At 39.3% G+C, this 24,948-nt stretch overlaps 1 protein-coding gene across 1 annotated transcript; it reads right to left on the bottom strand.

Moving 5' to 3' along the window:
* Nucleotides 1-1,587: 1,587 nt before the first annotated feature.
* HELLS (helicase, lymphoid-specific) lies at nucleotides 1,588-22,713 on the bottom strand (the record flags this gene model as incomplete). Its single annotated transcript, XM_009074849.1, has 21 exons — nucleotides 1,588-1,928; nucleotides 3,430-3,506; nucleotides 3,711-3,807; nucleotides 5,871-6,030; nucleotides 6,978-7,094; nucleotides 8,775-8,894; nucleotides 8,980-9,063; nucleotides 10,485-10,623; nucleotides 12,626-12,768; nucleotides 13,274-13,435; nucleotides 14,372-14,468; nucleotides 15,109-15,305; nucleotides 15,871-16,014; nucleotides 16,275-16,457; nucleotides 17,883-18,107; nucleotides 18,896-18,937; nucleotides 19,423-19,487; nucleotides 19,582-19,618; nucleotides 20,091-20,150; nucleotides 21,496-21,618; nucleotides 22,544-22,713. Coding segments are annotated over 21 exons (2,540 nt in total), but the record flags the coding sequence as incomplete, so codon positions are not given.
* Between the last annotated feature and the right edge of the window lie 2,235 nt (nucleotides 22,714-24,948).

Below are 24,948 nucleotides of genomic sequence, written 5' to 3'. Positions count from 1 at the left end.
TCACTTATGCTTAAGTCTTGTACGTTGTCACTAGCATTAAATGATGCATGAGAGAGAATAGCATAGTGTGTAAACTAAGTAACATGTGCAGAGAGCACATGTTGGACTTTGTATTATTCAGGCTAATAAGAAACTGAGCAGAACTTAGCAACGAAACAGCTTTCCCCAGGCAAAGGTCAAATCAGCATACATTAATTTAACAGATTTATCTGTTCCCTTAGAAAGGTAAGGATAAATATCACTACTATAAAATAACTTTCTCTAAATCAGGCTAACAGATTACTCTCTATGAAGAATAAGAATGATCATGAAGTGAGTGAAAACTAGTTTCCAAAGTCTGATCAGGTAGGGGTTTGGTTTTTCATGTCATCTACTAGCACATAACGACCTGTGACAGCTCCATCTGCAAGTCCATGACTGCAGCTTCTAATGACACCTAGATGACATTTTCACAAACCAGGGCTGAAAGTCTAAAACTGCCTGATGCCTCCAGTACTGTGTCCTTTGCTAGAAGGATATGGGGGTGCTGGAACATGTCCAGAGAGGGGCAACAGAAGTGAAGGGTCTGGAGCACAATTCTTACACAAGGTAAGACTGAGGGAGCTGGAGGTGTTTAGCCTGGAGAAGGGAGAAAAGAAAAATGTGAAAAGCAGTTGTGGCAAGGTGGGTGTTGGTCTCTTCTCCCAAGTAACAAGTGATAAGACGAGAGGAAATAGGCTTAAGTTGCATCAAGAGATGTTTAGATTGGTTATTAGGCAAAATTTCCTCACCAAAAGGGTTGTCAAGCAATGGAACAGGCTGCCCAGGGAAGTGATGGAGTCACCATCCCTGGAGGTATTTAAAAGACATATGTGGCATGGTTTAGTGGTGGATCCAGCAGTGCCATGTTAATGGTTGGACTCTTGCAGTCTTAAAGGTCATTCCTACAAAAATGATTTTATGATTCCAAGTGGAAAACTGTTGCTTACAGCTGGCTACATAGACAAGTAATATGTATCCTTTACCTCTTTTCTAGCCCACTGTAGTCTCTCCTTTCCCAGAAAGTACTCCTTGGCATCTACACACCCCCAAAGGCATTCTGCACTTTCCCCTTCCAGTACCTTTAGCTCCCTCCATATGCATCAAAATGGGCAACTTGACAAGCTGTGCAGCTAAGCAGTCAATACAGAAGTAATGTCTGCACCAGAAAACTTTAGGCTAGTTTAGGCTCATTCAGGCTGCCTGCTTTTTGTGTCATGGTCTTTTGTGTGTGGGTTTTTTTCTGTTGGTTTTGCGGGGGGGGGTTGATTTGTTTTTTTTTTTTTAATGTGTGAGACTGGGTAATGTGCTAAGTGAGTAGGAAAGTGTGAATGAACAGACACAAGATAAGCTTCATTTAAGAAGCTATGCCAAAATGCCTAGACCTTTAGAACAAACCAGATTTATTTAACCAAAATAATTTGCAGAAGGTAAAACCAGAAGCTACACAAATGGCTTAAACAAAGGCACATGCTGTCTCCCTTCCAAGTAAAACTAACTGACACCACATTGAGAAAACCTGGTGTTTTAGGACTTCCACAGGAAGATTTTTCTTTAGACAGATTTGTCAGTTTTTATTGCTGAACACAAGAGCTAGCTGCAAACGCCAAACATGCTCCTTTTCTTAGTTCTTTATGGGAGCGTACTAAAGCTACAACAAGAAACTATCACCTGCATTATACTCTAGAATGTGTTAAAATTCACTGGAAGAACAAGGGATTTGAACAAGCTCTTAAGGAAAGTCAGCATCAAGGATCAGTAAGTGACATCTCTGGAAGGTTTGTAAGGCTTCATACAGGCCACATTTGCACATTAAAACACATGTTCTGCATTGGAATCTGATGACTCTTCTAGGACTTTGAAGACACCTGTTTTTTCCTTTTTCATTTTTTCAAAGCTCTTCATTTGATCTAAGATTTAAACACAACAAAGATCAATGATAACAGGTGGAGTGTCTGCAACCTTACCATTTTGTTCCTTCATCAACAGTTTGTGCTTGAAAATTTTTTTCCAGTTGTATACTTCTAGAATATCTCTATTCTGCATGGAGATAAACAATTGTAAAAGCTGCCTGAGCTAGTCATTTTCCTGAGAGAAAAACCTCAGGGTTAGTAGGAGAAACAGTTACGGCTCTGGTAAGTAAGATTCTTTTCTAACTTTCAAAGACCTGCAACTTGTTTTCCCTGCACTTGCAATCCCTAGGTTGCCCTTCCAGTAAAGCTAATGAAAAAGTACTGTATTTATATAAAATTTAATCATTATGGCTTACCAAGGTGGGAGGTGCATTTCAGTTTCTAAAGCATTAACTGCAGCTAGCTGTAGTAAATATTCAGTACATAATGCTGCACTAATATCTTTGTATTAGCAATTTTTTGACAATTAGATTATACTAATTTTGTTTAGTATAGCCAAGGAAAAAAATAAGCAACCATGGTAAATATGATGTGCACTGATAACACAAAATAAATGGCACCTTCTGCAACTTGACAAGAGAAATCAGATTGTTTGAACTTGTAAAGATAAACCCCATCATCAGTGCATAATTGTCTATACTAGCAGTCATAGCAGTCAGTTAACTGAAATCAGCAGTTTTACAGAACAAGTTCTTAAAATATTTTCCTAAATTATCCAAAGTATAGCTAAAGTTTCCTAAGGCAAATTTATTTTACTCAAACTACACATCACACTTATTTAAGGGTATCAGTTTTACACTTCTAAATCCTGTTATAACTGTTCAGTATCTGTGCTTTCAGGCTTGTTCTACTAAAGATGCTGAAGGAAATAAGGCATGCTAAACCTATTGATCATACAAAAGCATCTATCAACTGCACAAGAATTTCTCCTCTCCAGAAAAGCTGAGGGGTTTTTAAATATCTTGGCCTGATCAAGCACTAGAATTTGCAGACAACCTCAAAAAAAAAAAAAAAAAAAAAGGTTGTAGTTTGTTGGTTTGCCATTTTTGTTGTTAAATAGCTGATCCACTGACAAGCCATGGTACCTCTGAAAAGGTCCATTTCTTTTCCCAAAAATATTAAGACTATATTTTGAATTACAATAGTATCAACATAGTGTTTTAAACAAGTTTGCTGAAATAAAGTTTTCCTGAGAACAATTCTTCTTTTGATCAGGTACAGCAACTTTCCTGGAAAGCTGCTTTGCAGAACATCTAACCTCTGCTTCTCATTCACAGTATGCTCAGGGCACACTATGCCAGAAAACTTTTGTTTAAGTTATTTCTTCTTCAGCAAACCATATTGAAAATGTCAGCCAAAGGGCCAAAGGGTCCTTTTTCAGATGGACAACATAGCTGTAGGGAAGTAAAGCTGTGGCAGCTTTCTACACACAGTCTCTCACAAAACAGAAATTTACTGTTGAACAGAATAAAGAAAACAGATGAAAACTCAGACTTACCAATAAGATCACTTCTATCCAAGAGTAACTCTAGATCTTTGTCACTGATTACTTTCTCTCTAGAGCCTTTAACCTCCCTGTTGAAGAAGAAATAATCTCTCTTAATACAGATGAAAACATAGTAGGATTGCATAGAAGTCAGTTTTCCCACATGCTGAATCCCTAGGACATTTTTTCCACTATGCAGACCCACATACCACTTCATAAGAGAGCTATTGACAGTTGTTTGCAAGCTACAACTTACAAACTCATGGTCCAAGAAAAGTATGAAATCTGCATACCTCTCATAGTCTCTGGATTTCAGTAATTCTATTAATTCCTGAGGGTCCAGGCAGCTCTTTGACTGTGCTAGACCAGATTTGCCACCTTTAAACTGATCTGTAGAAAGGAGAAATTTTAAGATAAGTACACAGAGACAGGAATAAATGGTCTAAACTGTTAAACCAATGCTGGGTGCATATATTGAACAAATTACTCTTGCACATCAAAAGTAATGCTATATTTCATTGGTTTAGCCCTCAGAAAAACACACACGAACAGTCTTAGTGGTGAATAACCTCAGAGATAGATGGAGGTTTACATGTAGGTCTCTCCTCTTCTGTCATGTGTATGTATGTATATATATCTATCTGTAGGTATGCAGAAGAACTGATTTAAATGCCAATTCATGCACAACATGCAGATTTTCCATTAGTGCTACTTAGAGTAAAAACACTTTAAATAAAGTTAGGTGGCGGATGCTGAAGTTTGTTCCCTTTGTATTGTCAGCTGCTTGAAACAAAGTAAGTAGCATTAACTGCAAGACAGGAAAAATGTGAAAAATAAAGTGGTTTGCAGAGAGAACAGCCCCAGCTATAGGATTCTCTCCCCCTTTAACACCTCCTGCTGTAACACACAGGCTCCAGGTCCTTTCATGCATTATTAGTGATGCTGTCTCTCAGTTTTCAGAATTTCAAAAACTGTACAGCACTGAATTGGTGCTGTGCAGGTCTCCAGTTGCCATAGTAGTGTCACAGAGAAGACAGAAGGCCTTATCATGCACTTAACACTTCAAATAGAAGGACATGTACATTACTTCCTCTTAGTTTGAGATCTACTAATTTAACTAAAATCATGCAGACTCTCACAGTTTCCTAAGCAACTTTCTTAAATATAACTGAAGCACAGGATGGTAAGAGTAACCTGGTGCTGAGGCCAAAAAAAGCATTCTGTTTTGCAACAAATCCCAGTTCTTTAGCTCCAGTACTTGGACTGTACATACCCTACATGGTTAGACACCACTGAAAGGACTAACTTAAGTTTTGTGATAACACTTCCTCATTCATTCCTCCCACACTTTCTAGATATTCAAAATAGCAGAATCCATTACATCACCTCTACATTTACACAATGAATCTAAGGGTTCCTGCAGGGACAACCCTTACCTATGCTGCAAGATATAGATATGATTCACCAATGGATGCAAAGATAAATATTCAACTTATTGCAAAACTGAAGGCATTGGCACTTAGCTTCCTTCCAGTACAACCAGTCCCAGGTCCCAGTGCTACTTTAGTGTACAGTAGAGCCCATTCTGCACTCATCTTGCTCACGTGCTCTTGTCTGCTCGTCTTGCCACTTTAGTTTTGACTTCAGTTTGGACCATAATCAAATCATTACAAAAAAACCCCAAACCAACTTCTGTTGATCAATAACATGCTTATGAAGAGTCAGACAGCAGTCCTGGCAGTCACACCAAGACAGTAATGGCAAACAGATTACAAAGCAAAAGGCTAATGTCAGGACAAACTAAGCATCTAACAAATATTAGCTAACATCATCCAAACCCAGAGGAAAACCACAGCTTGGGCTTAACAAGCAGGAGATAGTTACAGGTGTAGCTTTTGTCCCTTTACACCCTCATGAAAATGTCTTATTTTCCCCCCTTAGTATAATAATAAAGAACTATGAGAAGTTTTTAATCTCCTTTGAAGTTTAATATAAGACTAACTATTGTCAGAAGCCCACACCAAGTTACAAGAATTGTAATTTTTCAAGTGAGCTTAGTGTTTGGAAATTGCTATATATAGGGAGCTACAGTCCAAATGTCACAAACAGAATAAGCTACAGAAGCAAAACAAAATTCCTATAGCACCTATACAAGAAAAATTTACTCCTATAAGAGACACTTCAAACCAATCACAATCCAAAGACTCCTAAGTACGACCAGCTATGTAATCAAGAACACCACAAGAATCACCATTATTCCATACATAAAACCAATGACTATTGTTCTATTCAGCACTGGTTAATTGTTCAAACAGGACTTGTTTGCTGTGGTTATAACATGCCATTCTTAAAATCAGAAGGACAGAGAAAAACATGATGCTGAAATTTGTTACAGCTTGAGATTTAAACAAGGAACACATGCTGACATGAAGTCATAAGAGAAAGATACTAACTTTTGTGGATAATCAGCTTCTCCAGCTTCCTCTTGGCAGCAGCTCTCTCCACAATCTTCTGGTCAATAGTATTTGCTGTCACAAGACGATAAACAACTACTGGCTTTGTCTGGCCAATTCTGTGACACCTGTCTTGGGCCTGCAGGTCTGACTGGGGGTTCTGAGCAGATACAGAAACAAGTTAGCAACAATTTAGCTATGCCATTATCCTTTTTTTCCAAGGGACATACCCCAAGCAGCATTTTTGATGGTGAGCTGAGTCAGAGGGGAAGCAGCAAGTGGGAGAAACACAGTATAATAGAACTCCACATCTCTTGATTCTTAAGCTCATCCATGACAAGCTCTGCTACTGTAGCTGCACAGGCAGAAGAAACCAACCACCTCAGGCTGCTTCTGCACCATATGCTGCAGTTTTCAACAGATGGACATGTTCAATATGATGAATTTAGATGAGCATGCTAGTTGTAGGTTTGTGGGGTTTTTTTTGTTGAAGGATAAGAAAAAGTATTTTAAAAGTTTACAGCCATTTCTAAAGCTCCTTTAGCTCTCCTGAAGCTGAACAGTCATGCAAACAGCAGTGCTGCCTACTAAAATTATTTGAAGATGCAGAGGTCCTGAGTCATTGCCTTCCATACCTCTCTTCTTCCCAGTCCCCAGACTTACAGAAGCAGCAGAATCCTAGCTAGCTAAAACTCCTGTGGCAAGACACAGGAGGAAATTCAAGGGGCTGAGACTAACGTGGCAGCTGACGTAAAGAGGAAACCTGTAGAAGGTCTGGCTACATCCCAACTTTAGTAATAAATCAAAAATGGAAATGTAGGTGCAAGAGAAAAAACCCTCCTGCTCTCGGTCACTCAGGGGCAAACAGGCTAGTTTTGGAAACCAACTCTAATGTTGTTCTCAATAACACAGGACTTTTCAAATGAGGCTGGATTATTTCATATATAATGTGTTTGCATACACTGCTTACTGTTATCTTCATGTAACACCCTGTTAAAATAATATAAATGATCTATACCATAATGGGTTCGTAAATGATTATCAGAAGCAGCAACAGAGACAGCATTTTATAACACACATCACTAGGTTAACAATCTGTCAACATACCCAGTCACTGTCATAGATGATAACTGTGTCTGCTGCAGTCAAGTTAATGCCCAAGCCTCCAGCTCTTGTACTCACTAGAAACAGGAAGACCTCACGGTCAGTATTGAATTGATGCATCTGGAAGAGAATTCGTCTATTAAGGAAAAGCAGATTGATCCAACACAACATACCTAATGTTTAATTTTGAGAGACCTGTGTTTCAAAAGATGAATACAGATAAAATACTGCACATGTTGTCATGGGCTTAAAGAAACACTGCATGCATTTGGGACAGGACAAGACCAGGAAGTCAAGCAACTGTATTTTCTTATCTAATGCTTTCAATGAGTTGTTGAACATGCAAAGTGGAGATGACTACAATGAGGTACAGTTCCAAATCACATTCACCTCCACAAAGTCCACCACAAGGTGACCACAGCCCATGCTGGCAAAGCCTAAAACCATATCTACTTGTTGTTACAAGCAACAGTCTAAAACACTGATGCCAATATGACTAACTTCCAGCCACCCAGTATACCTCTTACTTAAAAGCTAAGAGTAACTTTCTGGCCTACTACTCAGCATCTAGCCTACTTTCACTGCAAGATGTTTAGACATGTCAGTAGAGCTCCTATCAGTTCTGCAGTACCAGTGAAAACCTAGTCTACTTAGTCTGAACACCCAGATGCTGGTAGAAAACTAGAAGCATAGCGATTTTCAGGACTTTGATCACAGCAGAGAAACAGAGAGCACCACCCCACTGCCAAGTGGAAGCAGCTGCCCAAGCTCTCTAAAAGATAATTCTGGGTGACAGCATGTGCAGCACCAGCAGCAAATCATGGAACTGAGAAGAGCCTTGCTGAAGTTAGGCTGGTGACCTCTAAGATTTCTCTTGTCCTGCAGAGACTGCACTGTGGTAGGCACACAATCAACTCCTAAACATCCCCACAAGCCAGCAGTACAAAATTTTACCAGCTTAATAAAAGTCATTATAGTTTGCTGACATGTTGTTAGTTAGCCTTTCTTCTTTAAGAATCAGGTCTAGCAGTAGCAACCTCGGTGTTCAGGGGTTTAGTTTTCCTCAGCCATATCTGTGGCACAGAAAGCACAATGGAAGCACCATTTGAACTAGATAATCTGTTAGCTGCCACTGTTTTGCCATATCTTCATAAATACTAGTGCATACTTTGGAAGCAGATGGTAAATGTAGCACATCTCCTACATACATCCTGTGTGCTTCCTCAATATATGCCCTGCTCTTTTACATCCCTGCAAACCCTCAGAGGTGGTTTTCCAGAACCTCTGAGGTTCTGCATGGCTGCCCTTCAGGGAAAATATATGCCTCAGTAAGTAAGGCATTCTGTGGTTTTCTGAAACTGTTACAAGTATGCAAGAACAAAGGACTGCACTGGAACAAATCCACATGCAATTTCAGGCTGAAGTTACAGGTGTCTCACTACATACAAAAACTCGGCTTTGTTTGGCATTAGACTTACAGTACACTCCCATAGATGCTGGCATCACACCCTGGATGCTAGGAAAACATACACACAGGGATAATACTGGGATTAGAATCTGCCACAATCTAGATATATTACATACTTCACATTTTGGCAACAGTACGTGAGCACCCAAGAAACTGGTCAGTAACTTTATTGTTTCAGTATTTTTGAGCAGCAAATATTAAAGCAGAAGGTAGTTTTCAACATAGATGTGTTTTGCCTGTTAAAGGCTAAATGCTGTGCAAAATCACATTTCAGTGCCACAGGAACAAGCAAAATTTGGTAACAGGCTCAAAGGGAATGTACATCTACTTACATTTTCTTCTCTCTCCGAGTAGGACATAGAGCCATCCAATCGACTAAACTTGAAGTTTCTCAGATAACAGTAATCCATCAAAATGTCAAGCATCATAGTCATTTGTGAGAACAACACCACCTACAAAACCAGAAAGATTTCTTAATACCATTTTTTGGTTGTATGGAGACAACTACACCTGCTGCACACAAATCTTTAGCTTTACCTTATGTCCTCTCTTTTTCAGTTCTGGAAGCATTCGGTCCAAGAGTAGAAACTTGCCTGAATTCTTTACTAGGTCTTCATCAATCTTGGAACAGAGAAGAGGGGATCATATGTTAGGAGGGAAGCATACCAAAGGTTTCCCCAATGCAGAAGCATCAACAAAACCTATTGGAAAGCTTCTCACTGAAACAAGTATGTACTATCCTTTTAACTAAAAGCCCTAAGGTTGGAACCAACACTATTTTAGCAGACAACATTGAATCAGTTAAATCATGATGAAACGAAATCATATCCCACCATTTCATATGCCCAAATTTGTTTTTAAACTAATTAGTTTTGATCTCATTTCTGGAAGGAGAAACCCTGATGTTTTAAATTTTTCCTCACAGAAAGGCGCTGTTGTTTCTTTCCCAGCTTGTAGGGAATGCACAAAGCTTCCACCTACTGGGCACGAGGAGGCATCGCTGAACAAGTTACTGCACATCAGCCAAGTGGTAAAAGTTCACACAACAAATTTTCACACTGCTGCCTTAGACCTTTCTTTTGCTCAAAGAGTTTGTTAGATCTAATTCTTACTGTGGGCTAAAGGCAGGGATATAGAAACTTCTAAGGTGTGAACCATACAGCAAGTAGCCACCTTTTTAATTCCAAATCCATTTTCCTAAGCAGTTATTAACTCCTGCAACTGCTGTCAACTGTCAGTCTGCATTTTCCACACATTAACTAATTTCTCCCTCATCACCCTGACTATGGTATCTGCTTTTTATGCACTGAGTTTACATTGATAAACTTCAACAGCTTGCTCCCGAGTGCAGCTGGACCTGTTATCACTCACCGAACAGGGAACATGACTACACATGCCCACAAACCTACATTTAGAATGTGTAAGCGATTTCTAGTTGTTCAAGATTCTTTCAATTCACATTACTCCATACTTTCCTATACTGCCAACTGCTTTGTGTAGATTAAGCTATCGGTTGGCCTCTGTGATATAATCTGGATTTTTTCCCTTTTGAGGGGAGAAAGGATGCTGTATTCTCCGAGTAGGGAACTCTGTTGTATTTGGTTCAAGTCCAACAGCTCACACTTAAATGTTCCCACTGCACCTCCTGCATTGTGTACAGTTTATGTCATGAACAGTTCACTATGGTCAGCATTTGTTTTGAAAAATAACCTTTGTGAGGAGTGCTTAATGCAGACCCTAGAGCACCTCAGACAAGGGATCCCAGTGACTGAATTCTGTAACTTTCCCACCAGCAAATGAGCACTGCCATAAGGAAGAACACTATGGCATCACTGTGCAAAGGCTGAATGGGCACAGAGCCTGAACAGGTCTCTGCAACTGCTGCAGGAAGTTTCAAATAATGATTCAGTACACTGCTGGAATTCAGTAGGGAAGCATATGCCAAATACATTGAAAAGGTCATTCTTTACTGCCATCGGCTCACAGTCCATTGCTTTTTAATGCATTGAATAAATTTTCTCTACTATTTTTAAAATATGTACCTTGAATTGTTGTGTAGCAGGATCCAATGGATATTCAATAAGATAGGGATGATTACAACACTTCCTCAGTAACATCATAATATTCTGCAGTTTAAGGTTCACCTCAGAATCCATGGGAATGTTCACTTCTACCACAGGCCTTGAAAAGATACATCATCTTATTAGTACTGAAAGTGTCACCTTCTTATGCTACAAGTATTTAAGAGGGGGGAAAAAAACACAACAAAATCAAGCAATGGATTCACATGATACATTGAATGTCCTCAGAATCCCTCATAGTTACTCATAGGGAAAACTTCTTTTAGTGCCACCCTTGGTAACAAAGGCACAATGGTTTGCAATTACTACTTTAAAATACAAAAGGACAGTCAGTAGGAATCAGCAGAAAACAACTTGTGCAAGTCACCCAGCAGAAAGGGAAACAGAAGCAATCCCTCTCCAGATCACATGGCCAGATCTCCTGTGGAGCAATAAATAAGATATCCCAGAATCAGCTCTCTGCCCATCCCATTTTGGCCACAATGCAGACACTGCAAGATTCACAACAAATACAGCTACTTAGCTCTTCTACATCTAACTACTGTCTCCGTCTCCAACATAAGGGATCTATGCATACCATAAAGCTTATACAAACATATAATTGTCTGTTCTTGCAAGCAACACCAGACCACAAAAATCTAGCAAAATAAATACATTTTAACCCTGAAGATTAACCTGGTTTTCCTTATACCCAAAGGGCTTTAAACCTACTCAGAGCCACCAACAGACCTTGCCAAACCCAGGAATGAACATGAATCCTCAGATCCCTCAGTCCTGAACCACAGCTTTGATTTTAATCACAGAAAGTGGCCAATTCCTGCCACAAAACCACAGCAACTGTGCTGGCCACTTGGGTTCCAGGCCTCAGCTTAAGCCTAAACTTTACAAAATTTAGCAAAGAAACTATTCCTCCCTTTTCTCCAGTCTTGAAAACTTGCTTCAAGTATTCCTGAGCAATTCTACAAAAACCTATGGGTTAACTGTGGTTAGCACACCAGCATTATTCTTTGTTCTATCTTTGAGCCAATGAAAATGATAGCTGCAAACGGGATTGGACATTGGAGACAAAACCTACCATCTTAGGCCCTGATGCTTTGGTGAAACCACAGTTCTTCACTCTCAAATTGCTTTAAGAGAAATTACATTTCACACTAGGACATTTTAGCTCTTTACAGATTATCAACAGCAGTATCATTACAGGACCTACCTAAGACCGTGACTAAAGAAAACAGGGACTTACGGCAATTTTATTGCTAGATCCTGCAAAGGCCACAGGAGCAAATGTCTGTGCTGGCTTGGGCTGAGGTAGAGTTAGTTTTCTTCAATGGCTAGTATGAGGCTGTATTTTGGATTTATGCTGAACACAGAGTTGATAATACAGAGATGTTGCTATTGCTGAGTAGATCTTGCACAGAGGAAAGGCCTTTTCTGCTTTTCATAGTGTCACACTGGCAAGGAGACTGAGGGTATGCAGGAGGCTAGGAGGAGACAGAGCTGGGACGGGTGATCCAACTGACCAAAAGAATACTCCATACCATATGGTGTCAGCTCAGTATATAAAGTGGGGAGAAGAAGGAGGAAGGAGGGGACTTTAGGAGTGATGGCATTTGTCTTCCCAAGTAACTGGTACACATGATGGGGCCCTGCCCTCCTGGAGATGGCCAAATACTTCCTGCCCATGGGAAGCAGTGAATTAATTCATTGTGTTGCTTTGCTTGCATGCCCAACTTTTCCCCTTCTCTATTAAACTGCCTTTATCTGAGCCCACAAGTTTTCTAGCTTTTACCCTTCCAGTTCCCTCCCCAGTCCTGCTGGTGGGGGAGTGAACTGCACGGGGGCTTGGCTGCTGCCTGGGGTCAAACCGTAACAATGTCCTGAAGTTAACTGTAACTCTAATGAGACAGTGAGGGATGGTACAACCTTATCAGTGCCTATCACAGCTCAGTGAATGCGACCTAAAAATCAAAGAAACAAACCGTAAAGCTGCAAGGATAGTGAACTACGAAATGCCATTCTGCTTGACCAATTTCAATAAGCAAAGCTCTGGAACCAAACTAAGAGGGAAACAGTATAATATAAAAAAATTTTTTTAGGACAGACACCTTTCTTTTTCTACTTCCTCTTGCATTTTGCTGATCAATTTTTCCAAGTCTTTAGGTGAATCATTATGTTCTTCACAATAATCAACCACCTTTCGATTCCGGCGTTTGGGGCGTCCTGTAGGAGTCAACTCAACTACTTCTTCCTGTGGGAAATGACAATGTTGCCATAAACATCAGATGGCTTCAGATTCAAAGGCCTACACTGACCCAAGAATTCCCAATACTGAAAGAGATCTCAGTGATATGCATCATGCAACACTTAATTCGACTTAGCAGCTTTAAGTTTTGCTAAGTCAAAAATGCAGCCCAAATTGCAAAGGTCTGTTATTGTATATTTTGAAAGCTTCTGTTTGATTTAAGAAAGCTACATTAGTAACTTATCAGCTTCAAGCAGAAACTGTCAGCTTTATGGAAACCCTGCTCTTTTCCCCTCCAAGCTACAAGTAATCACTTGTTTACACTTAGATTGTTTTAGTTCTATTCGCACTCAGGCCTATCACAGTAACTGCCACTGAAATAGATGATAAAAGGATCAGACTAAAAATATAAGCAAGCAGCAGGTTTAGTTACAATGAAGCAATACCAATGTGGTTTTGGCTATGCACTATTAATAGCAACCATTTTTCTAACATCCACATCAGCAGATACCTCATCATTTCCAAGCAGCTTCCTAATGGTGCGATTGACAATGGCAGTATAGAAAGTTTCTTGCTTCTTTGCCAGTGGTGCATATACCACAACTTCTCGTTTAGGAGGAACCTCAAGAGCAACGTCAGATTTCAGCCTTCTCAGTAAGAAAGGTGTCAGAATCTGAAATGTTCAACAGATGCTACAATTACTCACAGCTCTCAGTGTCACTAGTTAACAAAAAGAAAACAACAAGACAACACCACACCAGCAGGATGACTAATGTAACACTGGTTTGACAATTTAAAGCAAGGGAGTTTATTTGCAGAGATACCTAGTTTATTAATATGGATGTCTACTCCAAAACTGTCACACACATGTTGGTAATAACATGTTCAAACAACATTTCCTCTGACATTTTAAAACTTCTGAAGTGTTTGCTAAAGGTGCAGTACTAACTGCAGTAGAGACTTCCACATAAATTCCATTAACTGAAAGTAATTTTATTACGAAACAGCTCATGTCACTTGGTTTTATTTCTAAAATCAAGTTGCTGTGAAAAAGCTCCAAACCTTTAACCAAAATAAATAAATTGTCATTGACAACTATATCTAGAAAATACAATTTATATCTCTCATCATCAGCTTATGGTGGGAAAATGACAGGTCTGTAAGCATTTACTTCCACACATCCCTCTTGAAAAAAAGCTTTGAGTGTTAGTTTGGTTTTGAAGACAGGCACATTATACGACTAGTTTGTCAAAAAGGTTCAACACCTAAAAGTTACAAAAGTTCCCTCAAAGTTATATTTCAACAAAATAAATGTACCAATTAAACCCTTTGGCAAACAGAAGCATGAAACTGCAATTCAGTTTGACTAAACTCAGTTCCATTCCAAGAATAAAAATGAGTTATCAAAGAGATATTGTTCCTTTAGCATTTTTAAGTGCTATAAAGATTGAAATAAAACCCTCACAAGTCTAAGGAAGTCCAGAAGTGCCACAATAAAAACCTCACTCCCAGAATTCAGCTCTGCAAGTAAGATTTTGACACACCTCATAATAACGGCCAATGTTAGAAATAAACCATGGAAAATACAACACAAAGAGTAAGTGAAAACCTGATGCAGCATATGCAAGATGTTTTGCTCCCTTTCTTTAGCAATAATATCTTCAGCAGTTTCCGTAACGCTGGAAATATCAAACCAGGATTCAAAGCTATAAAAACAAAGGAAGAAAAAGAATTGCTTACTTCATAGCTATTATTCTGCATTATTTAAGTATCCTGTGATTTAAGAAAAATAAAGCACTAACATGCAGCATGGATGCAAGGTGTACTGGAGGTATTTCTGAAATGTACGTGTCAATTCAGATGCTTGAGGATTTAAGTGATTTATAAAAATACTTGTATTAGATGGAATACTCACTATGATCATGTATATTCAATCTAGTCTGTAACTTTTCCCAAAACTAGTCTAAAGACTATTTTGGCAATGTTCTTCCATCTGAGCCCTTACTGCTGCAGAAAGGGTCCCACTCTTTCTCCAGCACTCTAGAGAATCTCAAAGCACCACCAGGCACTTATGATAAGACAAACATCTCTAACTGCAAATCCTCACATCTTAGCTCAGAGTTGACAATTACCCATGGAGATGACAATTAATTCCTTCCTTCCTGAAACAACTAAGCGTAAGGCAATACACATTTCAAAGCCTTTCCCACCAAATAATCATACCAATTTACAACCATACCGTAAAACAGCTCTTCACATGCTGATATAAGTTTAATTATTAAAGAGTCACAATAATGCTCAGACAGAACAAACAGAAAGAGTTTCCACCATCAGATTGTAACCTACCTTTTCAAGTCATCAAACACATCTGGCAACAGGAAGTTCAGCAATGACCAAAGCTCTGCCAAGTTGTTTTGCAGGGGAGTACCAGTCAACAGGAGTTTATTGTCTGCATTAAATCGTTTCAATTCTCTGATAAGGCGGCAGTTCATATTTTTAATTCTGTGACCTTCATCTACTATCAGGTATTTCCAGACGCAATGCTACAGAAAGAAAAGATAGTTCAGTAAATTTTAGCTTTATTCCATCAAAACAGGTGCCAGGTGAGTTAAGCAGCACTAAGAGTGTCTAATATTGCCTGTTATAAATGTTCTGTTTACTGGTTTTCATTTGCCAGACTAGAAGAGCTGAGCCCTAACAGTTAATGCCATACGTCTGCTTCATGGTGACAGCACTTAGGAAGCTGAGGTGATTAAAATAAAACTTTGACAAGGAACTCATCTCACTGAAACAACCATTGTGATGTTAACCACAATATCTATACACTAAGTATAATTTGTACTCCAAGTGTCCCTAATCATCACCTCAAGAAAGGTAACAGAAAGAGGAGGTAAGCTCTAACTCCCTGCTTACTTTTTGCATGATGTTCTGCCTGAAAAACTTCTTAAGCATAAAATTCCAGAGCTACTAATACCAAGGAAACAGAAGTGAATGCCAATATAAATGCTCAGAGTGGCACTTGCTGTACAGGCAGCATGTGGGTCTTTACAGTATTCAAAAGCATTGCTATCAGTGATGAGGCATCAGCTTTCAGGAGAACTTAGATACCTGCAGAGCATTTCTGTCGCGCATTGCTATTTCAAAGGAAGTAATCACCACAGGATGGATCTGGAGCGATCCGTGTCGTCCGTGAATTTTACGAACCAGTTTACGACGCTCCTGCTGAGCTCCGTGATAGAGCATAAGTGGGATCTGTAAAGAAGAGGTTATAACTCTGGTAAACTAAGCTCATTTAAATCTAAAAAGACAGTAGAAATAATAAGATCTCTTACAAGAAGGCTGAAAATACATAGCAAGTCATGGCACAGTGTGCAGTAACCACAGAAACAACTACAGTTATAACAACTGATGTTCTACACAGAGAAAGTTTCGAGGCAAAGATTAGAATACAAATTAAATAATTTGTGCTTTTAAACCTAAGGAAGAAAAAGAAAAGTCTTCCCTTCTTTTACCTCTGGAGTAAATCTCTTGAATTCAGACATCCAGTTTGGAAGAGTTGACAAAGGACCACATACTAGGAACGGACCAGGGACTCCTCGCTCCACCATCAGTGCTATTGTCGCAATACACTGGATTGTCTTCCCCAACCCCATTTCATCAGCTAAAATGCCATTAATGCCATTTTCCCAAAGCATCTGCAAATGCAAAAAAACCCAAAAGTAAATGCAAAACAACCAACACACCTTTGGAAAAACAGACATCTTTAGGAATGTAAAACCGTAGTGGAAACTCTCTACTAGGACTGTTTTATATTACAGATGAGGACAATTCTCTCCATTATGAAAATAAAAACAAGCATCTAGTAAACCCCACATAATCTCACTTAGGTGTATGCATTCCTAGCCAAACGTGCCTGACTAAGGTGCAAAAAGACAGAACAGTATCAAAGGAAAGTATGTAACATAGTGGTATATCAAAAGGCACTTTCTCTGCAAGTACAGCTCACATTATCCAAGTTTTTACTGAGCCCCACTCCAGAAAATTCACTTAGCTCCTCTCTCAAAAAGACCAAGTTATTGTGCTGATGTTTCAGCTTCAAGTAGCTTCTGTAGGCACAGCTACCTCACCATAGGAAAAAGTACACTTCCTGCCCAACACAGCCACTTGCTCCAGCCAAAGCTCTTTGTGCAGACATTGCTTATCCTGACAAGTGACAGAGCAACCTCTCACAAAAGAGCAGAAAGGAAGACACAGAAGGATTCTTAGGCCATTCTACTATTCATACAGATTCATTAAAAAGGGTATTGTAAGTGAGGGCCAACTAAGGAAGTTGTTTTTCCCTCCAGAAGAGGCTTGTCTTCCCAAGGCACTTCCTAGTAACAGAAAAGAGTGTGCAAATTTAGTGGCTCTCACTTGTGAGATCAGACTAAGCCTGGTAATGATTGAGGGGAAGAAAAAAACAAGAAGAAAAAACTAAGGGAACTATGAGATCAGTAGCAGCATTAAAATCAGTTCTGATTGGCTCTTATAATTAAGAAGCAAAGTTGCATTAACCTGGTTTGCAAGCAAAAATGAGTAGAAGTTAAAAATGTGTGCGGCTGATTTTGATGGCAAATTTCTACAGTTTTTATTTTGAAGGTTAAAGACAGCACACACTGCTAAGATTCCAAGATGCAGAAAATGGAAAGCTCATTGTGTCAGGCCCGCAAAGGTAGCAGGTCTTTGAACACCTACAGGCTACGTACTGAAGCCCTTGAGAGAGAAAAATAGTCAGACTGACCCTTAGAAGGATGTACAGTCCTTCTGCTTTTTTGTAGGGAGAGGCTGAAAAGACAGTTGAGCTGAACAAGAAAATAGATGGAGAAAGGGAAGATGGAGAACACCAGTCAGAAAGCCTAAAGAAAGATTTAGGATCACCACCATCCTTCCCATGCTCAAACATTTTATCTGCTGCTTGACAACTATTTCATAACACCAGATTCCTGTACCATGAGAGATCATAAAGAACTGTCTCTCTTCTTTACCTTCCCTGTACCAACTCGGACCACAGACTTCCAGCAATATCCTCCCATGTCTGTTTCTGATCAGCAACAGATTCAATTTCAACAATCTTTCCATACCCTTAGCCACTCCATGCCTTCCACTTGGTACCACCTCATGACACCACCGGTAAAAATCTTTGGCTGCTGAAAAGGCACTGGTTGTCCTTTAAACTTTCGTACTGGATCAAGAAATTGCTTGGCAGTGTGTCGCACAGCTTGGCACAACCTATCCTTAATGACACTGTTTGAGTCTCCATTTTTCTGCAGAACTTCTGCACGCAGGTTGTCAGAAGAGCTTTCATCCTATAGAAGGAAGTTCAAGGAACACATGACAAGTGGAATGCATATAAAATCCTGGCTAAGACACTAAGACATACTTTTTCCCAATTTACATCAGCCTCAATCTGCAGTGAAGTCAGCCCCAACACAATGACTTCGAGGAACTGTCAGCTCAAGAGCAGACTTTTTAGATATCCACAGGCAGAATTTCAATGCCTTCTATGTATCCCTTACTCCTTTAGAATTGAAGGGCAGTGATAGCTACTGAAGCTATTTGGCTTATAATTTTCTGCCCATAAAAGCAAGCAGAATGAAAACTTTTCTCACAGCAGCTGGCATTTAATGCAATTATTTCCCTCCTGTAAGTGGATTCTAGAGAATGCTGGAAAGCAATTCGGACTGTGTATGTAGCTTTTGAACTACAGCAGAAGGCAAAAGAGACCTCACCTGTTATCTCCACACTTGAATGGCTTAAAAATTGCTCTCTTAAGGTCTTAAACACCAGCACAAGTATTTTTTAGTAAATTCCTATTGCCTTTATTTTTTGAAACTACAGGTTTTCTACAAAGTATAAATACGTTCTAAATCAGTTCTTGAAAAAATAAACCAGAAAGCTTTCACCTCAGGTTTCTGAAGTAAGTATTCAAGTGAATTCACTTACACCATCCTTTCAAACTTCAATTCAGGACTTCACTAACTAGCAGAGATGTTTATTTACAGGTAAAGTTTAAAGATACACCAGAAAGTACAGAACCCCTCCCTACACCTTTGGGCTTAACACACTTAAACTGCAATAACATGTGCCAACATACCTGATTTTCCACTTTACTTTTTTTTGCCACTGATAATATTTCCTGGAAAGAGAGAAAAAAAAAAAAAGAGCATGCTTATATGCTTTTCAACGTTAGAGGCTACTATAATTTGTATGTCATGTGATCTTTTCTTTCAATCTGGACATACTGTAAAAAGCTTTCCACAGAACATCATTAATCATATAAGTGACTCTAAACAAAACCACACACCAGAGAACACTTTTCAGTGACAAAAGGTAGCTGAAAATTCAACTGCCAATGTATTCTCTTCACAGCTTGCCTCCCTAAAGATTTGAAAAAACAAAATAGCATCCAAGTTCTACAAGTGCGACAACACTGCTTGTGACGCAGATCTTTGCTGGAAGAAACTCATACCCCACAGACAGACTACTGATGACTGATAATCTCTGGTAGCAATGAATGAGAATGTATTGCTCTAAAATATAGATGTCACAGCAATTGCCTCACCCACTAAAATCTGTCCTACAGAAATCCAGACAAGCTATTTATTTAGAGTCAAGGCCTACCTCTTTGGACATAATTTCTGAGATGTTGTACGTCCCATCTTCTCTCCCTCTCTTCTTTTTTGCCCCTATAAGATAATAATATAGAGTTTATACAATGCATCAAACATGAAAGAAACCAAAAGCACCAGTACTGACATAAGACAAAGTCTAATACATTACCTGATTTGTCCTCTTTGGCATCAACTGGATTTTGACTCTAGAAAATAAATGCAGGAAGAGGTCCATTATTGCATGCATGTCTAACTATCATGACACAGATACAAAGATGCAATCAGACTCAAACCATTGCCCTTGAAAGCCTCTTGAAACACTTCTACTATTGAGCAGTTTTCAAAAATACACCCAAAACTTCCTGCTTAATTTTTTAATTACTTATTCAGTATCTTGGCTGAATAAGCAATCATTGCTAAAACAAAAAAACCTCCTCAAGACAGATTCAAACCATTTTCTCTAATATTAGTCAGAAATATGCCCTTAAGAGGACTGCCAGGGTATGCAATTTTTAAGCACTTCTAAACAGTCTTATTACAGTTAAAATAAATGTTATATATTACGATAGATCCTGCAAGTCAAATACTGGCTAATCAAACTCACTTATTTTACCTACCTTGATCAAAACTGACATTGCAATCTCTCAGACTTTGCATAAAATATGGAGTTAATCTTACCTTGGCAGATTTTAACATCATCTCTCTCTTTTTTTCTAACTTCTCTTTCTTCCTCTGTTCCTAAACAAAACAGAAAACACACATGCATTTCTTATCTTTCCATAACACCTCCAAGAGTGCTGAGCACTATCCATTATAAGAGTGCTAACAGCCACAGACTACATTGCTAATAGAGGTCCATGTACTCTACAGACTTTGTTTTTGCAATCTCATTAAAAGTTTCTGTTCTGACAGAAAAAAATGACAGTTTAAAATGATAAAGCAAAACCTGAACAAGAAAGTGCAACTGCTCTGAACTGCTTGTCAGTAAATAGTTTAAACACTTAATTTAGAAAGATTCCAACAAAAACATTCCCAATTGCAAACTCCTTAAGATCACATCTACTGCATTAAGTTTTCCATGGATCCAACTTCCCTCTAACTTCTACATATTATCACTTGTGCTCATTGCAGAACAGAAAGCAATGTAAGTAGCCTAAAATGCCTTTAATGAATAAGTACTTTCATGTCTTGAAGAACTCCAGATTTTCATTCCATCTACTATTTCCACTCGCTGAAAGCAAAAGGATCCTGGAGAAAGGGATGAGAGACCTTGGTATTTACCAGATGGAGCAAGACAGCACTGAAACATGCATTCCAGCAACACAGTAACCATGAATTCAAGGTGACAGGTAAACTAGAAAACTATTTTAGAAAGGAGGTTCCTGCAGTCTGTCACTGTGCCTTTTCAGAGAATGTTGTCCTTAGTCTTTTCCTAAGTTTCTCCCTCTCCCTCCAAGCATAAACTCTTACAAACTTGCCCATAAAGGTATAGTTAAGAAAGTCAAGATAAAGCTAGATATGAACTCAGCAGCCCAAGGGTTAAAAAAACCCCAAAACATTAAATTCTTTTGTGGAAGCTCTTGTTTGGGAACAGTACAGCCTCATGTCACTGCGATTTATAAATCTGTTTGAGGAATGCCTACATTAGCATCTTGAAGGCAGAACTCAGTTTCAGCCTTCAGTAAATAACACAAATAGGCTACACGAGCTCCTGATCGCAAATTCTTTGCATCCTCTATCCTCCCTCCAGGTTTTCTATCTCCCTTAAACTTTGTTTCTTATGTGAAACACTAATTTTCTTCTAGCATTCAGGCCACCATAAGAATTGTAAAGGCATCAGTGCCCCCCTTTACACTGTGACTTTAAATCATAATTCATGCTCTTCCCAATCTGATTTATCTATAGAACAAATTCTGAATACTATGTAGCACCATTTCATTCCTGTGCAGTAGGTTCCAGTAGATATTAATGTTATTATTGTAACCTTAACAGCATTTTTACTTCAGTATAAACAACTGGATGGCAAAAATCCCCCAACAGGTGGCACCTCAGGAATCCCCACTGCAGACAAGAATACACCTACCTCTAGTTGCTGTTGTTCCATTTTGGTGAGCAAGAATTTGGAATAGATGTTGCTTTTTTCAAGCAAATGTTGAAGTCTCTTATAGCGCATTTCAGTTGACTCCCTGTCCCAAGAAGCTCGAGCCTGGGTAACAAAGAGAGATGCCAAGTATTTGTAGATACTGCAGAGTTAATGCTTTTAACATAACCAAGAGTTCTTCAGCATAACCACAGGTGTGTCTCACACACACCTCCTTTCCCTTCTGGTCACTGTCCATCTAGGATTTGTGAGTGCATGGACTCACAAGTAGCTAGGAAGTACCGCAGGATGAAAGCACCTGAGGGTTGCATTCACTTGCCTATGTACCATACACCCCCCCCAGTATAGCAGCACATGGCATTCAAAGGCTCAAAGGTGCCTCAACTCCAATTTATACATTTAGAACAAAATGAAATTTAACTTTATTCGCAGCCTGCAAATTTTGTGGGGGGGAAACCTTACCTGGCAAATTTTAGCAGTTTCCCAAGCATTAGTTGGGACATTTGCACAAAGTTACAGTTTCTCATTAAGAACAAGATATTCAGACAGCTACAATTTACAGAGCTCAAGTCAACTCCCAACGCGAAAACAGCAACTTCTGCTTGCTTTGCTTAGAAAATCCACACACACTTTTCAAAGTAACTTCTGGGCAATTGCTCAAGGCTGTGCATTTAAAAGTGTGCAAATTTTAAAAAACATTTACCCTTGTGCATTCATCTAACACTGCCTGTTAAACTGAGGTGTCAAACAGGCCATAGAATTATAGAATCATTAAGGCTGGAAAAGACCTCTAAGATCATCAGAGTCCAACAACTAACCAGCACTGAGAAGTTCATCACTAAACTATGTCTCTAAGTGCCATATCCACATGCTTTTTAAATGCTTCCGGGGACGGTGATTCCTCCACTTCCCTAGGCAGCCTGTTCCAAAGCTTGATCACTCTTTGATTGAAGAAATTTTCCTGAATATCCAATCTAAATCTCCCCTGGCACAACCTGAGGCCATTTCCTTTTGTACTACTGCTCCTTACCTGGCAGGAGACACCGACCCCCACCCATCTATAACCTTTCAGGCAGTCGTAGGGAGTGAAAAGGTTTACATTAGCATCACCAAGAGAAACGCTAAGAGGCACAATGCAGAGCTTCACACGATGCTTGCCTAAGCCACTGCCCTCAGAAGAAACACTGGGGGAAGGGCACACTAAGACAGAAAGAAAAGGGCATCTTCTGAAACTAAACAGACTAACAGGCAGGAAAAAGGGATATTTCCTGAATCACGGGACAAACTGTGTGTCACTGATCACCTTATTCTTTCATGAGAAGATCTATCTCCACAATTTCTCTGGGGGAAGAGATTGCCTCCTGGTGAATCTCCATCCAGTTTTTATTTGCTGCTGCTCTCCCCAGTCCAAGTTTTTACTTTTAGATGACAAGCACCTGCGCTCAGACAGATCAATTCTTGACGGTAATGACAAGAGAGAATATAATTAAAACTAAACTACTTATTTAACAAATTGCTACTGCTCACTTTTTATTGGAGTGAACACAGCATCCTTCCATTAACTGGTCAAACTGAAGGACTGTTCCCTTGACCAACTGCAAAAATTTCAAGGGGAAAAAGAAAACTCGTATATGAACAGCACTGGGCTCATGATGTCTCACTCTGCCCTTTGACTCAAACCTTCAAGCCTCATGAAAGTGGGGGGGGGTGGGGGGTGTCCCCCTTTTTGACTGAAAAGGTCAAAAATTTACCACTCTACATTCATTCGTATTGCCTAGTGGTATTTTGCCACTAGCCCTCAGAAAGAACTAGTGACTCCTTTGTTGAAGGGCTGTACAAATCACCTGGCAGGGGGTTTGCCGAAGTGACAAGCATAAGAAACACAGAAGCTTCAAGACCATCAATTGCCCCCAAGTCACCACTAAGCCTGAGTTAATGACATGAGCAATTCCCCTTGGTCTGAGTGGCCCCAAATGGCACAGGAAAAAGTTGATACAGGCACACAGGACACTAGAACAATACCCCTGCTAGAAGTAAGTCTGTGGACTCTCAAGAAAGGGAGAGAATATAGAAATCTCACAGTCCTATGATGCTAGAGCGCTGTTACAGAAGTGGTTGGTTGTGAAAGAAACGAAATTCTAAGTCCTCTTTTCAATACTTCCTCTGTGCAATGAAATAGTTCATTCTATAGGGGTTCCCTTCCTGCCTCTAAAATTTTAGTTCCTAGTCTGATCAAGGAACACCTGAAGAGAAGTTAAGACAGGCTATATCATCACTTACTGTTTGCAAGAAAGAAGATGATAAGACTTCTGGGAGAATCTGTATTATTTTCTAACTACAGTATCACAAAATGCTGCATCCTAAAAACACACCTTTATAAATCCCAACTCTTCTTAGAGAAAGAAGAAAGAGAGTAAACAATATTAGTTCCAGGACTTAGAAACTGGTATTTTTCTTGCCCTTAGAATAATGTTTTAATTTTTAAGACAGGGAAAAAATAAACACCCACTTGATTTCTCAAGCATATTGAGTAATAGTATTAGTTCCTTGAACTGGAATATCTTCAAGGTCCCTCCAAACCATTCTATGATTCCTTAGAATACAATTCCCTAAAAAGCATTTAAGATAGTTCTTTCGATCTTTGGTTTCCTTATGCCTTAAACACACTACCTTTAAGTAGTTTGATACCTTGCTAATTTGTATCAGCACAGGTCTAGAAACATCATGCTTTCACGTTCTCTCTCCAAAAGATTGGTTACTGTTAGCCAATGAACAACCATCAACATATATGAAAACATTCACAGGAAGAGAGAAACATAGTAATGATTACACCTCCTGTGTTCAGAAGGCACCACTTCCTTCCAGCAGCCTGTATTTCCTGTAACATAAACAAACCAAGGTATGCAAACCAAACACCAACTACCGGGACAATCCCGTGTACATTTCCCTTAACAGTAATGCCAGGTCACTGGCAACTCCTGCACAACTCTGAAGGGAAGAGCAGGAGCTCAACGCCAAGACAGCGAGTGGCATGTCAGGCTATTTCCTTGATGCAGTTGCTGCATAAACTATACCTGGTACCGAAAGAAACACATAACTGGGCTCATTTCTGGGCAGGACAAACGGGATTTATACAAGTGTTCTGTAGAACTCTAATCAAGTCGTGTGTTTGAGTAGGTTTTTTTCTACCCAAAATAAGGAGAAACAAGAGGGGGAAAAGTGCTATTTACACATACAGAAAACACAAACAGAAAAATCTTGCCATTAATATTTCAGACAGAAAGTCCGAGGAATGCGAGTTTACTAGCCTTCCTGAAACCAGCTCAGTTTACAAGCGTGATACATTACATTTTTAGTCTCAGAAAGACAAAGGCAATTACCTCAATGCGTGTAAAACGCAGCAGGTTTGTTGCTGATTGCAAGAGTACAAAAAAA

The sequence above is a fragment of the Acanthisitta chloris genome, unplaced genomic scaffold, assembly GCF_000695815.1.
Source record: "Acanthisitta chloris isolate BGI_N310 unplaced genomic scaffold, ASM69581v1 scaffold12355, whole genome shotgun sequence".
NCBI lineage: Eukaryota > Metazoa > Chordata > Aves > Passeriformes > Acanthisittidae > Acanthisitta > Acanthisitta chloris.
Note: the sequence above shows the minus strand (reverse complement) of the source record. Positions and strands in the feature narration are given on the sequence as shown.